The following is a 14,647-nucleotide window of genomic DNA, read 5'->3' on the forward strand; positions in this document are numbered from 1 at the left end:
GAATCTCGCTGGGGTTTTCACCTTAATTAAATTTTGGGTCATTATCTTGACCTTTTATTTGCATGCAGATCCCTGCATGTCTCGCTCTTTGTGAACCACCCTTGGTAGTTAAGAGCAGTGAGAAATTGCCAAGTTGCACTATATTTCTTCAAATTCATCATCCGTTCCCCTTTCCATGTTTGATTCTGTAATTAGTAGCTTTAGTATCTTATCAAGACTTGTCTATTTAATGTGAAGGATTGGATTCTTTGCCTTTTGCTCTTTTTCATTTCAAATATTACAAAAGTTGAATGCTATAATTCTTTATTGAGGTTCTTGCTAGCATTCTGACATAATCACTTAATTTCGCCTCCTCTGTCTATTAAAGAAAGTTCATGCACTCTGCGTTTGTGATTCTTTGAAATGACAAGTTTGAAAAATTATTGCCTTCAATGATTTGGAAAGTGTCAAGGTCTCAAAATGAATCATTATGAACATGTTTCATTGGGCTATCATTTGAACAACTTTCTGAAACAGGGAAAGAGCCTCCAAATTTTATGGGGTGAAACAGATAAAATTCTAAAACTGGATAAATTTTGGTATATGTTAGGGGAAGCATGCAAGCATTCCGTGCATATATGCCTCAGTATTCTTGCATAATGTTTCAAAGCCATAAGTTGACAGCGCAGTACAAAGAAGTTCAGTTTTAGAAGTTAGAGATTTTCTTTTCTTATTCTGATACCATTCAAAAAAAGAAAAAAAAAGGAGAACAGACGATTATGATATGGATGCTTTTTTCTCAATGCCATCTGAAATGTATTCAGAGCACCATTTTTGCAGCTCTAAGCCACTTGATCATTCCACATGTTGTCCTCTATTTTCCTCAGGTAGACATGATAGTGCTGACCGACGGAAGTCGTATTCTGGGCCTTGGTGACCTCGGAGTTCAGGGGATTGGAATACCCATTGGGAAGCTCGACATATATGTTGCTGCTGCTGGCATCAATCCACAGAGAGTATGTCTTATCTAATATCTTGCTAATATCTGTGGAACTACCATTTACTCCAAAAACTTAAGCTGTTGGAGAAGGTGTCGTTAAATCTTTTATACTTTAACACTCCCCCTCACGCGTGGCCCCACCTTTTAGGGTTAGCCTACACGTGGCACATGTGGCCCCTCTTTTGGGTTTGGCCATTGCATGTGGATTTTTACTATCAAGGAGGTTTGACCCCATGACCTTTGCTCTGATACCATGTGAAACAACCAATTACTCCAAAAGCTTAAGCTGTTGGAGAAGGTGTTATTAAATCCTTTATACTTTAACAATATTTGTTAGTCTGATTGCGTGCTTGGGCATGCGTTCACCTGTGTCAGCATCTACGTGCGTTACGTGCATAGTTGAAGGTGCTGGTGAGACATGCGTGTGGGTGGCTGCATATGTGGATGTTTGGCTGTGCTTATTACTTCTAATTTTAACCATGACCTTTTATCCCATAAACTTAGCCTAGTGTTTTCAGATGGAATTTATCGATAAATCCAGGGATATTCAGTCTTTCCCCGTGGTATACATCCTGAACTTTTCAAATATTCTACCATCTTTTCGGTAGTTCCCATTGGCTGCCCCATGTTCTGCTTCGAGGATTGCAGGGTGATTTTGTTTAATACACTGTGTTAATTCTGAGCGGCATTAACTTTCAGTATTGTCTTTCGAGAGGCAGACATGCCTAAATTCTCTAGACTCTAGATTATATTATATGAACTTCAAGATGCTTAGTTTTTTCACTTGAGTTTTATCATGTCTTTAATGTAGTTATTCCATGTGATTTTCATATGATTGATCAAACTCAACTTAATCTCTGACAGATACTCCCAGTTATGCTCGATGTCGGTACCAACAATCAAAAGCTTCTTGAAGACAGTCTTTGTGAGTAGGAATATTTGCATTTTTTCTGAAGATAATCTTTGGGAGTAAGAAGGTTAACATATTTGTTTTGTTGCAAAGTTATTCATGTTTCTTTCTGGTATGTATTTCCAAATTGTGCTTTGGTATCCGCAAGGTTTGTTTCATTTTGGGAAGATTTTTTTCTTCATACTTGAGGTATGGGGCAGCATTCAGATCTAGTTTTAACCAAGATGAGTTTGTAATCTTCTGTAGATTTAATATATTAATCTGTAGCCTCGTCGTTTGATTTACTCAAATGGTATTCCTGTAATCACTTCCAATTACGCAAAAAAATTATATTTTCTCCTCTGTTACTGAATACATTAAGTTTAGGATTTCCTTTTTGGCCATATATGGCAAATTTGGGATTTTATGTTTTCTTTAGATTGAGTGAAACTGGGCTGTTTTCTTTGTACTTCAGAACTGAACACTTACATCTTTCATTTAGGTACTTCAATACCAGATGCACTGTGGAAAACCACTGAATCTACACTTCACTTTTATTTAATATGGTCTTCTGATAACAGAGAAGTGCCAAATAACTTATCTGAGTTTGAGATGAGGACATGCAGTTTTGTTTGTTAACTGTTGAAATTTCTTGATGCAGTCCAGAATCTTTCAGTCAATTATCTGGATGATGATTTTGTTCCAATAGAAATTATAAAAATCTTACTCAATGTAAGATTGCAATATAAAAACCACAATGTTAACCTGATATAGGATGTCATTAATGCACTCTTGAAACTATGTGTATGTGTGCGCGCGTGCATGGGTGGGGTGAGGTAGTTTGGTTTAGCTATTCAATCTCAATTTAAAAATGCTGAATTTGACTATTATATCGTACTTCTAGCCTTCTAGAATTGTTAGGAGAGGTTTTTGTGCCTATCATTCATGAAGATCGAATAGTTTTGGTTCAACACTCCCAAGGTATTTGGTTCACTTGAGGCTTTTGTTGCCTGCTGACACTGGAAAAGATCAACAAACGTGATGTCTTGGAGAGGAAGAAGTTTGGGTTGGATAATAGGTGTGCTATGTGACGAGGACCAGGGAAGATGTAACGCATTCACATTCATTGCAACGTGGAATGGAAGATTTGTTGTGCGGTTTCTTGAGTGGTTTTGCACGTGTTGGATTTTCTTCCACCTTTTTTAGAACTGGAGGTGCTGTCGCCCTGGGGAGAAGAGTCAGATTCTTTGGGCTATGACCCCATATTCCGTGGCATGTGTCATTTAGAAACGGATGGGTTCTTGAGGACAAATCATAACCGGTTGTCCTTGAGATTAAGGCTTGATTTTCTATTGGATGCTTTCCTGGAAATTATTTTGGAAATTTTGGCTCAGCATTTATAGGATAGGGAATCCTATTTTGTAGTAGGCTGAAGGAGAAGAAGAAGCCATAGCAGTGGTCCTCTTCATGTTATTTATTAAACTGAATTTTGAGGGTGCTCGTTGGGAAATCCAGGAGTGGCAGGGATTGTATGCATTTTAGAGATGGTCGAGGCAAAGTTGTTGGCGGATATTCAACTGCCTCATGAAGACTTGGAAAGGAATATGTGCATGGAATGCTGCTCTTTTAGCGCCATCTCTTTGGCTCTCTGACGCAAGCCATGCCCTTGGCATTTAGCTGTATCGTGGATAGAAATTTAGATGCTTGTAGAGAGAGGCCTCTCTCGTACATACTTAAAGAGGTCAATGATGGTGTGGATTTGTTGTAGGACCAATATGGGAAGGAAAATAAAACTCAGAGAAAACCACCGATCTTGAACCTATGATCAATCTGGTCAAATACAATACGTCTAGGCAAAACTGAAACCAGGATTAACAGTTTGTAAAGAAATGTAAAGACTAAACTGAATGGTCCTAAGGAGGTCCACTTAGAGGGTTTGGATGAAGAGTAACAGATCTAAAAATTTAAAGCTAAAAATAAAGATAAACTTGAAGACTGCATGGATTTGAATTGAATTTAACAATCAAGAAAAGGAAAACTCGAGGTTTTAAACTGATCATAGGTTTTTGGAAAGAATTCTAAACAGTTTGTGGGGTATGGAAAGGAATAAGAACGGTCCTAGAAGAATATGTGGATTGAAAACTGTTAAGAGTGTGTGATATGCCTAAGGGCATAATGGACTTTGTACATGTAATTCTAATATAAATAAAATAGAGTGAGGGTGATCCTCTCAACTCATTATTTTCTCTCTAACTCTTTTCTCTCAACATGGTATCAGATCCTTAGGGTTAGCGTGCCCTAAGGACCTCCATTGAAGACCTGTCTTCTTCTTCTCTGTGCCGTCACCACCTGCCTCCATGCCCTAAACCTCGCGTCGCCGCTCTCCTTCTGTCGCCTCTCTCCCTCGCTCCTCTATGTCCCCCCCCCCTCCCCCCCCATCTCCTCTCAGCTTCAATCCCCCACCCCCTCCCGACGGTACCCCGTATCCCCCCGTACGCCGACGGTACCCCGTACCCCCCGTATCCCCGTACCCCGTACCTCCCCTACGCTGTACCCCGTACCCTGACGGTACCCCGTACTCTAGTACCCCGCTCTCCTTCTCTTTATTCTAGTGCACTCATGCCCTAGATCCCTACGTGGAATTTATCAACCTCTCGTATTTGCGGCTCTGCTTCTCTATTTCATGGATTTCTTTTGGGATTGTGCTTTCGATTTATGGACTTCATGGAGCTGCATTTAGTGATCTTCTCCATTTGCCCCATCTTTTAATTTCTAGTTCCTTTTCTATGCCTCGCCATTGTCAAGGTTGTTATCTCCCTTGTTGTTTGACATTATGGACCCGTGATTGAGAATCCATCGATAGGAGTGGTTCCTGTAGTCAGTACGGTACCTTCTTCTGCTTCTTCGCCTGCGATCTCGATGGAGGGTTCCTTCCCACCGATGACTACTATCAAGCTAGATGGGGCAAACTATGTTACTTGAAAGGTCGCAGTAGAGACCTATCTTGTTGCTCGTTGCAAGACCCATATTATTCGTCGTGACCCACCTCCTAAAACTGATTCCACATATGATCGGTGGGAACACGAGGACGCTCTTGTTCGTTCTCTACTTTGACAGAGTATGGTTCCTCACATTTCTGGCCCTCCGATGCTTCTTCCTATCGCCAAACAAATATGGGATCAGATCACTTTTCTCTATTCTGGAGTAGCCAACATTAGTCGTGTTTGTTCCATGTACTTAGAGTGGATCTGTCTTCTGTGTGGTGATCTTTCATTTGCCACTCACTACAACCAGTTTGTAGCCCTCTGCCAACAGCTTGATGTCTTCATGCCTCTCACGACCGATCTCAGTGTTGCTGCTCGCCAAAGTAATCAAATTCGAGTTGTTCAGTACCTGGAGAGTTTGGGTCCGGAGTACACTCATCTCCGTCAGCAACAGATTATTGGACCGGGCAATATTCCCTCGCTCACCGAGGTTTACTCCCGTGTACAACAGTGCTCTCCTACTGGTTCTTTCTCCCTCGTTTATCTGTTCCACGTACTTAGAGTGGATCCGTCTTCGGCGTGGTGATCTTTCACTTGCCACTCACTACAGCCAGTTTGTAGGCCTCTGCCAGCAGCTTGATGTCTTCATGCCTCTCATGACAGATCTCAGTGTTGCTGCTCGCCAGAGGGATCAGATTTGGGTTGTTCAGTACCAGGAGAGGTTGGGTCCGGAGTACTCATCTCCGTCATCAGATTATTGGATCGGGCAATATTCCTCCCTCACCGAGGTTTACTCCCGTGTAGAACATTGCTCTCCTACTGTTTCTTTCTCCCCCGTCCTGGTTGATGGCTTGGCTCTTGCGGCCTATGATATCAGTAGTCGTCCCAGTCGTGGTGGTACCTCCTTTGGCCGTGGTCGTAGCCATGGAAGATGTGGAGGTGGCTGTGCTGGTAGCGGTCTGGCAGGTCGTTTTGCACTCACTGTCTGAGAGAGGGCCATCACATCGACATCTATCACACGCTTCATCCCGAGCTTCGTCAGGCTCGCTTGGCCCACTTGAGCGCTACTGGTTCTTCCGACCAAGGTTTTAAATTTCGGTCCTATCTAAAACCAAAATTTTAGTCAAAATCCCGAAATTTTGGCCGAAATTCGCTAACGGGTGCTCTAAATGTCATTTTTTAGGCCGAAATTTAGGCTGAAATTCTATAAAGGAATAAAAAATTAATATTTTGACTTAAATTTCGCTGAAATTCCCAAAATTTCGACCGAAATTTGGTAAATTTCGACCGAAATTTGGTAAATTTCGGCAATTTTGGTTTCGGAACGTTTCGGTTTCAATCCTCACCGAAATCGGCTTAAATTTTAAACCTTGCTTCCGACCCACCACAACCCACTACTTCTGCTACTACACTAGCTGATGATTCATACACCCTCTCTCTTGCTGACTGTGAGGAGTTTCAGCGCCTTCGTCTCGGTGCCCGTCCACCTGCCGCAGGGTTTGCCCAGCGAGGTAGCTCACCCACCACTCTTCTTTCGAGCTCCGGGTCATGGATCATTGATTCGGGAGCCTCAAACCACACAACCAGTAACACTTCTCAGTTGTCCTTGTTTCAGTCCATTCCCTCTGGTTTTCAATCTATCACACTAGCTGATGGGTCTACTATTGCCATCACCGGTGTTGGTACTGTCTTCTCACGCCAGTCTTACCTTTTCTTTAGTCCTGTGTGTTCCTAAATCTCCTTTTGGTTTACTTTTTATTAGTCAAATTACTAGAAGTCTTCATTTTTGTGCCTCATTTTATCCGTCTTATTGTGTTTTTCAGGAACTCTCGACTCGGAGGATGATTAGATCGGGCCGTGAGGTGAATGGGCTGTATCGTCTGGACTGTCGACCGCCTGTTGTCCTGCATGGTTCCGTGGATGTGTATCAGTGGCACTGTTGTCTTGATCATCCATCGCTTCAGCGGCTTCAACAGACACATCTTGTTCCAGGCCCTCTATCATGTTTTCAGTACGAGTTGTGTGAACTCGGGAAGCAGTATCGTGTGTCCTTTCCTTCCCGAGTCGTTAGTAGCGTCTCTAGTCCATTTTTTTATAGATGACAATCTTCATTGATATTAGAAGGGCATTAGGGACCAGATGTCCTGTCCTGCATTACAAAATACCAGTAAATTGGACTGAGCATACCCAGAACTGGAACAAGGACACTTAACCAGATCCATTCAAGACCAAGGCGAGATTATATTCCACCATGCCATTACCTATTTACCCTATATAGTCCCAACGATTCCTATGGCCAACCTAAACACAAGTCCTCCTCCAGCTATTAACCCAAGAATATAGCATCCCCCACAGAGATAATGCAATCAGACGTAAACCCCAAAATTCTCCTTCACCAATAATCCATGCAACTGTGCAAGGCCAAAAAATAAAGCTTCCCTTCTACTCAGCACACTTCCTAAGATCCAAAAGAAGATAGTCAATTTCATTTTCTAGTTGCTCCTCGACCAAGGAGTCCGTGGGATCATCCTCTTTTCGATCCTCAACGCTGACAACCCGTTTCCGGCTAATCAAAGCCTCTAATCTTCTAATCCCTGCCACCCTCTTTTCTTCCCAATGAAGGGACCGCTCTTTCCTTTCCATCTCCCGGAAGCTTGATGAACAGGGGGTGTTTATGTAATGGCGAGTGGGATTCCTTCACATTACGCATTCCTGAAATTTTGAAGAATATAGCCGGGCTCCTATTGGCTGCCTCTTTAAAAGATTTCCACTGTCTTTTAAGAAATGTATTGACCTTTTCTCTTGGGGTTGGTAGGGCCACAGACGCCAATTTTTCATCGTAGACCATAGCTTTTACAGTTGATAAAACCTCCTCAATTTCTAGCACCTCCAAGGGGCGCTTCTTGCAACTTGAAGACGAAGGGGAGGGGGTATCATATGAGTCCCTGTCTTGGGCATCTAATTTTAGAGAGATACTTGTCCTTGGATCTTTTCTTTGGTGGTAAAATAAATCCCATATTTTCTTCCTTCAGTATAAGAGCCACCGCCCAACTCTGAAAAAACAAATGTCTTTTACACTTCCCAATCACCTCCATCATTACCCTTCAGCAGCCACAAGCGAAATTCCATAAGGCCCTTTGTCTTCCCCAGGAAAAAAGACCTCATGGGATTGACTAGTCTGCTCAATCTTCCAAGATATCGTTTAAAACTTTTTACACCAATATACAACCTCTTTTTGACAGCTTAACAAAAGAAAAACGCCAGAATCATCAAACAAATCCAAATGTCAGGAAGAAGGACAACTCCAGAGTCTTGCTCTTATACCGAACATGCCATGTATGAGGGCCTACCCTCTTCTAATGACTGATGAAAATTTCTGGGATCTCGATTAAACCTGGGCAAATAAAGCTCTCTATTATTCCAAGCTAATCTAGGGCCTTGCTTTCGCGATCCTGATTTGAAACTCAGATGTCCTTTCATTCCAGGCTTGGGAAGCGAGCCTTGCAAATTTCCAAATCTGACCCTTGGAAATTTGAAATTTGAATCCTGACGACGGGGGTCCAGTGTGCCAATTGATCGCCTATTCTGAGGCTCAAGGGGGGGCACCGACAACCTATTTACCGGTGGGGCGATCAACGAGGGTACTCTCTGACCAAATCCAAAGGCCAAAAGGGGGCCTCTGGAACCCTGAATGGAGACCCCAACTGTGTAACAATGGTTGGATATCCGAATCTTCACAGAGGAAGAGAACTTCCATCGTGGGGCATAGATTTTGGCTGATACAAAGCACATACACTGATTATGGAGACCTTCCATTTTAACTTCCAACACCCGCCCAAAAAGATTTCCCAGGGATTCAACTGTCGATGAGGCCCACACATGTAATGGAATACCAAAAAAATTAACCCATAATGTCTCAGAGCCCTGATTGTAATCTGGGGACCAAGGGCAAAGAGACGATAGGAATACTCCCCCAGTTATCGACTCCCAAATCCAGAACCCTTGAGGCCACCTCTTCGAAATAAAAAACAAAAAGGATCTCTTCGTTGGAGAGTAAACAAGGGCAAGGGAGAGTGGGAGAATTCCAGGATTTTTTGGCCCCCTCCCAAAGGTCCTGAAGGGATCCAGGCGAATCATTCCTTCTACCCACCAGACATGCCTTTAGAGAATCCATTCTTGTTTTTACCACCTTTCCAGAAATAGAGATCGACGAAGATCCCTCTTCCACCTGAGAGGGCGCAATTACCCCAGCATCAGGCCATGGATTAGCTTCCATAGCTAACAGGCCTCCAGCCCCTGATGTGGTGGGGAATGGATATGAAGGGTTTTGTTTTCGATCCAGGTGAAAACAACGACATTTAGTCCGTCGTTTAAAATTGGAATAATTACAGTACGAGCAGGACCAATCCCCCGTCTCCAGAACTGATCAAACTTTCTAGTTTCGTCCTGGACCACAACCACCGGGCGATACACTGAGGATGATGAAACCTTCTTCCTCTGAAGGCACCATCGACACCTATTCCTCCATTTGAAATTATAATAAGCACAGGATGAGCAAAACCAATCCCCTTGCCTATGATATTTCGTTTTCCACCTTCCATCCACCATATCCCCTTTTTTTTTGTCTCTAGTCCATTTTAGTTAGTTCATTCTGATATTTGAGGACCCTCTAGGGTCGCGTCTGCAACTGGGTTCAAGTATTTCATTGTCTTTATTGATGACTATTCTCGCATGACATGGTTGTATTTACTTAAAGATCGTTCTGAGGTCTTCTTTGCCTTTCGCACATTTCATGCTGAAATTCAAAATCAATATAATTGCAATATCAAATGTCTACGCACTGATAATGCTATAGAATTTTTATTTGGTTCACATGGTTTTCAGTATTATTTATCAACCCATGGCATCCTTCATCAGACCTCCTGTGCTTACACCTCTCAGCAGAATGGTGTTGCTGAGAGGAAGCTCTGTTACTTACTCGAGGTCACTCGCACCCTATACTTTCAAATGCGGGTCCGTAAGCAGTATTGGAGTGAGGCTGTCCGTACTGCCTGTTATTTGGCTAATCGCCTTCCTTCTTCCCTCCTTCGTGGGGAATCGCCCTTCATGGTGTTACATCTTGGCAAGGAGCCATTTCCACTTACGCCTTGTGTTTTTGGATGTGTTTGTTTTGTACACTACCTAGGTCCGGGTCGTGACAAACTGGATCCTCGCTCCCAGCGATGTGTTTTCATGGGGTACTCGCGTACGCAAAAGAGGTATCGTTGTTACAGTCCTCGTCTTCGTCGATGGTTTATGTCTGCTGATGTTACATTTTTTAAGTCTAAGCCATTCTTCACTCGGAGCTCTGAGCATCGTACCTCTCTTTCAAACTCAGAGCGCGCTCTTCCTCTACCGGTCCTGCCTGATTCATTCGTGATTCTTTCTATTCCTCATTCTATTCCTGTGGCTCCTTCGCCGCTCTTGAGATTGTGCCTACTCCTGTGGCACTGCCAGCGCCTCCAGTTACTACGAAGCAATATCAACGACACTGGCAAAAGACTGATCCCACGCCACCTCTAGCCTATCTATCGTCCACTCAGGCGATGATCCCAACGTTTTCTTCTCAGGTATCCACTCAGCCCACCTCTATTGAGGTTTATGACTCCCCTATTGCTTCCCGTACTCGTTCTCATTCTACTGCACATCCTATCTCTAATTTTGTTTCATATGATAATCTCTCACCCTCCTTCAAAAGCTTTGTATCTTCTTTGTCTTCTGTCTGCTTATTGCAGACTGTGGCTGTGGCTGAGGCTCTCGCCCATCCTGGCTGGTGTGAGGCCATGGACCTGGAAATGGGTGCACTTCACACCAATGAGACTTGAGATCTGGTTCCTTTACCGTCTGGTGCTCGCCTCGGTTGTCGATGGATGTTCTCCATTAAATACTTACCAGATGGCGCTATTGAGCGCTTGAAAGTGCGTCTGGTTGCAAAAAGGTATACTTAGGCATTTGGTGTTGACTACACTGAGATGTTTTCTCCAGTTGCAAAGATTCCATCTGTTCGAGTTCTTCTTTCTCTGGCAGTAAATGGTGGTTGGGCCCTCCATCAGTTAGATGTGAAGAATGCGTTTCTTCATGGGGATCTCACAGAGGAGGTTTATATGGAGCAACCATCAGGGTATGTTTCTCAAGGGGAATTGTCCCCCTCTGTGTGTCGTCTACAGAAATCTCTTTATGGACTCAAACAATCTTCTCGTGCATATAGTTTGGAAGGTTCAACGATGCAGTCATGCGCTTTGGCATTAAACAATGTGCAGTGGACCACTAATGTTCAGTCATCACTCTTCAGAAGGTTGCATTTTGCTGATAGTGTATGTTGACGACAACGTCATCAAAGGAAGTAACTCAAGAGGGGTACAGAAATTTAAAACCTTCTTACAGAAAGAATCTTTTCCACTAAGGATCTGGGTTGTCATAGATACGTCCTTGGAATAGAGGTAGCACGCTCTTTTAATGGGCTTTCTCTATCACAAAGGAATTGTGTCTTGGACTACTGGAAGAGACACGCAATCTTGGGGTCAAGCCAGCGTCTGTACCCATGGATCCTAATGTGAAACTGGTTCTAGAAGAAGGTGATATATTGGAGGACCCTGGTAGATATAGAAGACTAGTGGGTATACTCATATATCTTACAGTTACCCGACCAGACATATCATATGCTGTAGGGGTAGTCAGTCAGTACATGAGCTCCCCTCGTACCTCTCACTGGGCTGCAGTTGTTCAAATTCGTTATTTGAAGGGCGCTCCAGGAAAGGTTTTACTGTTTAAAAGACGTGGCCATATGAAAATTGAAGGGTTCTCTGATGCATATTGGGTTGGATCTCCCGCAGATAGGAGGTCAACTACGGGTTACCTTTGTAGGCGGTAACCTGGTGTCATGGAGAAGTAAGAACCAAGATGTCATTGCCAAATCCAGTGCAGAAGCAGAATACAGAGCAATTGCACATACGAGTGTTGAACTCATTTGGTTGTGCTCACTTCTATCTGAGATTGTCTTTGGTCCCTCTTCTCCTTCCCAGTTGTATTGTGATAACAAAGCTGCGATACACATTTCTACCAATCCAGTGTTCCATGAGCACACAAAACACATTGAAGTGGACTGCCATTTGTAACAAGCTAGGAATGCATGATATATACATTCCAGCTTGAGGGGGAGTGTTAGAGTGTGTGATATGCCTAAGGGCATAATGAACTTTGTACATGTAACTCTAATATAAATATAATAGAGTGAGGGGGAGATCCTCTCAACTCATTATTTTCTCTCTTAACTCTTTTCTCTCAACAAAAACTAAAGATCTAAAGTTAGAAATTTGAAAAGAGAGATACTAGAAGATTGATGAGAAAGAAAACAAGAATTAACAAGAAGAAAAGACATAAATAGATGTAATAAACTGGATAAATAGGATAGTTTTGTTAGCAACATACTACACAACACATGGCATCACATAAACGGTATATGCTTTGAATCTTGGAGTAGGAGGATAAATATGTTAACATCACACTAACAAGACCCAAGAGATTCCTACGTCGTTACACCAAAAGAAAAGCTTCACAGATCAAAACTTTTACACCTCGAGAAGTAGACATCATGTCCACAATTTTGCAAAGTAGCAAAAAACTTTACATTGGCTCTATAAGGGAATGTTTTGGATGAAGTCTCTTGTGGAGCTATATAAGTATTAGTATGGGGTTTAGATGCCTGGAAATTATCGTGATTCGGACCTTGTTTAGGCACATTTGAGGCCGTAGACAAGATGGTCTATTGTTTTTTGGAAATGGAGAATGACTAAACCTATTTTGTATTTCTTAGATAGCTTGAGCATTTGCTTGAGCCTAAAAAACAGTCTCAAAAGTGTGGATGTGAAAATCAGCATGTATGCCACTCAGGTACCTTGTGAGTATCTTCTATTGTAAAACTCTTTATATTTTGAACCTTGAATATGTTTATAGAGTCGCTCGCTCAAATTTTTGCCAATAATTGAAGGGTAGGAATTCCTTTCCCATCAATCTTTTTTATCTCATCCCAAGTGATAATTGCATGTTAGAATAATTTTACTCTTTGAATTTTCACCAATTGCCACCATGATGCAGATGGCATTAAGCCTCAAACCAGACAACAACCCTTTTTTGCATTGACCTTAATTCCTTCTTCCATTGATTATTTTATTATGGAACTTGATTCTTAGGCTAGAATTGTTGGGGGGGGGGGGGGGGGGGGGGGGCGGGGGCGAGGGCTACAGATTTGATGGAGTTAGATACCTACGGTTTACCTCTTCTTCAGCTCCTCCCAAATTGGTCTCCACATGTCTTGACGACGTACCTGGAGTTTGATGCATCTCTTGATTACTCATTAGTTGAGTAAGTGCAACATTAAATTATGCGAATTGCTTTCTTATCTCCATCTCTCGGTCATGCTGCTCCCCTTGTTATATCGATTCCCTTTGTTGTTGAAGCAATTCTCTAACCTTGTTAGGATTCTTGTTTTCTTGCATATTCACAAGAATTGGGACCGCAGGCCATTCAATTAAGAAGTGATTTACCGCAAAAAATCATTGCACTCACCTTTAGGTTGGTAACAGATCTAAGAAGATGAAGAACTGTTTCAAAATAGATCGAAAACTAGGTTGGTTACCACCGTAGTTCAGATCTGGTGAAAACCCTGCAACAATAATTCCGCTGAAGTTTTCGTATTGAAGTTCCCATTGATAAAGTATAAAAGATAAATAACGCCTTTCTCCAACAACTTAAGCTTTTGGAGAAGTTGGTAAGTGTTAACTAACCAACTTCTCCAAAGGCTTAAGCTGTTGGAGAAAGGCGTTATTTATCTTTTATACTTTAACACTCCGCCGCACGTGTGGCCCACTTGGCAAACATGTGGCACATGTGGTCCCACTTTGGGCCGACCATCGCATGTGGATTTTTGCTATCCGTTGATGAAGAGTGATGTAACGACAGGGGTTTGTTGTAGGAAAGAATAAGATTTGTAGTAGGCCCAAACTGATGTTAGAAAGAAGGTTTATAAAAGATGGTATTTGCAAGATGGGAGTTGGAGAAGTTGGTAAGTTAACAGTGAGTTAACATGGTCTCAGAGCCAAAGGTCTCGAGTTCAAACCTCCCGGATAGCAAAAATCCACATGCGATGGTCGGCCTAAAGTGAGACCACATGTGCCACGTGTTTGCCAAGTGGGCTAAAGTAGAAAAGATAAATAACGCCTTTCTCCAACAGCTTAAGCTTTTGGAGAAGTTGGTAAGTTGACACCCACAAACAGCTAGAAACGGCCAAGTAAAAACCTGCGTCTCTTTTTTGTTTAATTATGAAAAGAGCTCCCCAAAAATAAAAGAAACATGACAGTGGATGGTGATATGATGGGATGGTCGGAGGACTGGCAGTGTCCCTTTTGCCGTTACCAGAACTTCGGTTGGCGGAAAAGATGTAGAACCAAGATAAAAGGAAATCGGCCTTATTATCTAGGGGGAGGAGGACCTAAAGGGAGATCTAAATCAGAAGGTAGATTCTACCTATGGAAACTAGTTCTGCTTCCCTTGTAGGTATCTTAATTTCAAATGGAGGGATAATTGCCGTTGGTGTCGCGGGATTAGAAACTCTTCTAATTGGGTACCCCGTACTCATCCTTTCGGAGATTGATTACGGTGAGAACAATCGTTGGCCTGATACTGGTAAAATTATCTCACAAGAGATTCGAGATAACCCGATTTTGACCATCTCGGGTAGGGAGGTGGAAGTCCGAATGG

General features: G+C 42.6%; 1 protein-coding gene across 1 annotated transcript in view; it reads left to right on the forward strand.

Annotated features, from left to right (window-relative positions):
* LOC143857146 (NAD-dependent malic enzyme 59 kDa isoform, mitochondrial-like) overlaps positions 1–14,647 on the forward strand; it is a 55,774-nt gene that overhangs the window by 10,307 nt on the left and 30,820 nt on the right. Inside the window, exons 5-6 of the mRNA XM_077367465.1 lie at positions 867–995; positions 1,844–1,904. Coding sequence (XP_077223580.1) covers positions 867–995; positions 1,844–1,904 — 190 coding nt within the window. The remainder of the gene's footprint in view (positions 1–866; positions 996–1,843; positions 1,905–14,647) is intronic.

Source organism: Tasmannia lanceolata, unplaced genomic scaffold (genome assembly GCF_043159265.1).
Source record: "Tasmannia lanceolata isolate RefF3 unplaced genomic scaffold, GAP_Taslan_0.1 ptg000024l, whole genome shotgun sequence".
In the NCBI taxonomy this organism is placed as follows: domain Eukaryota; kingdom Viridiplantae; phylum Streptophyta; class Magnoliopsida; order Canellales; family Winteraceae; genus Tasmannia; species Tasmannia lanceolata.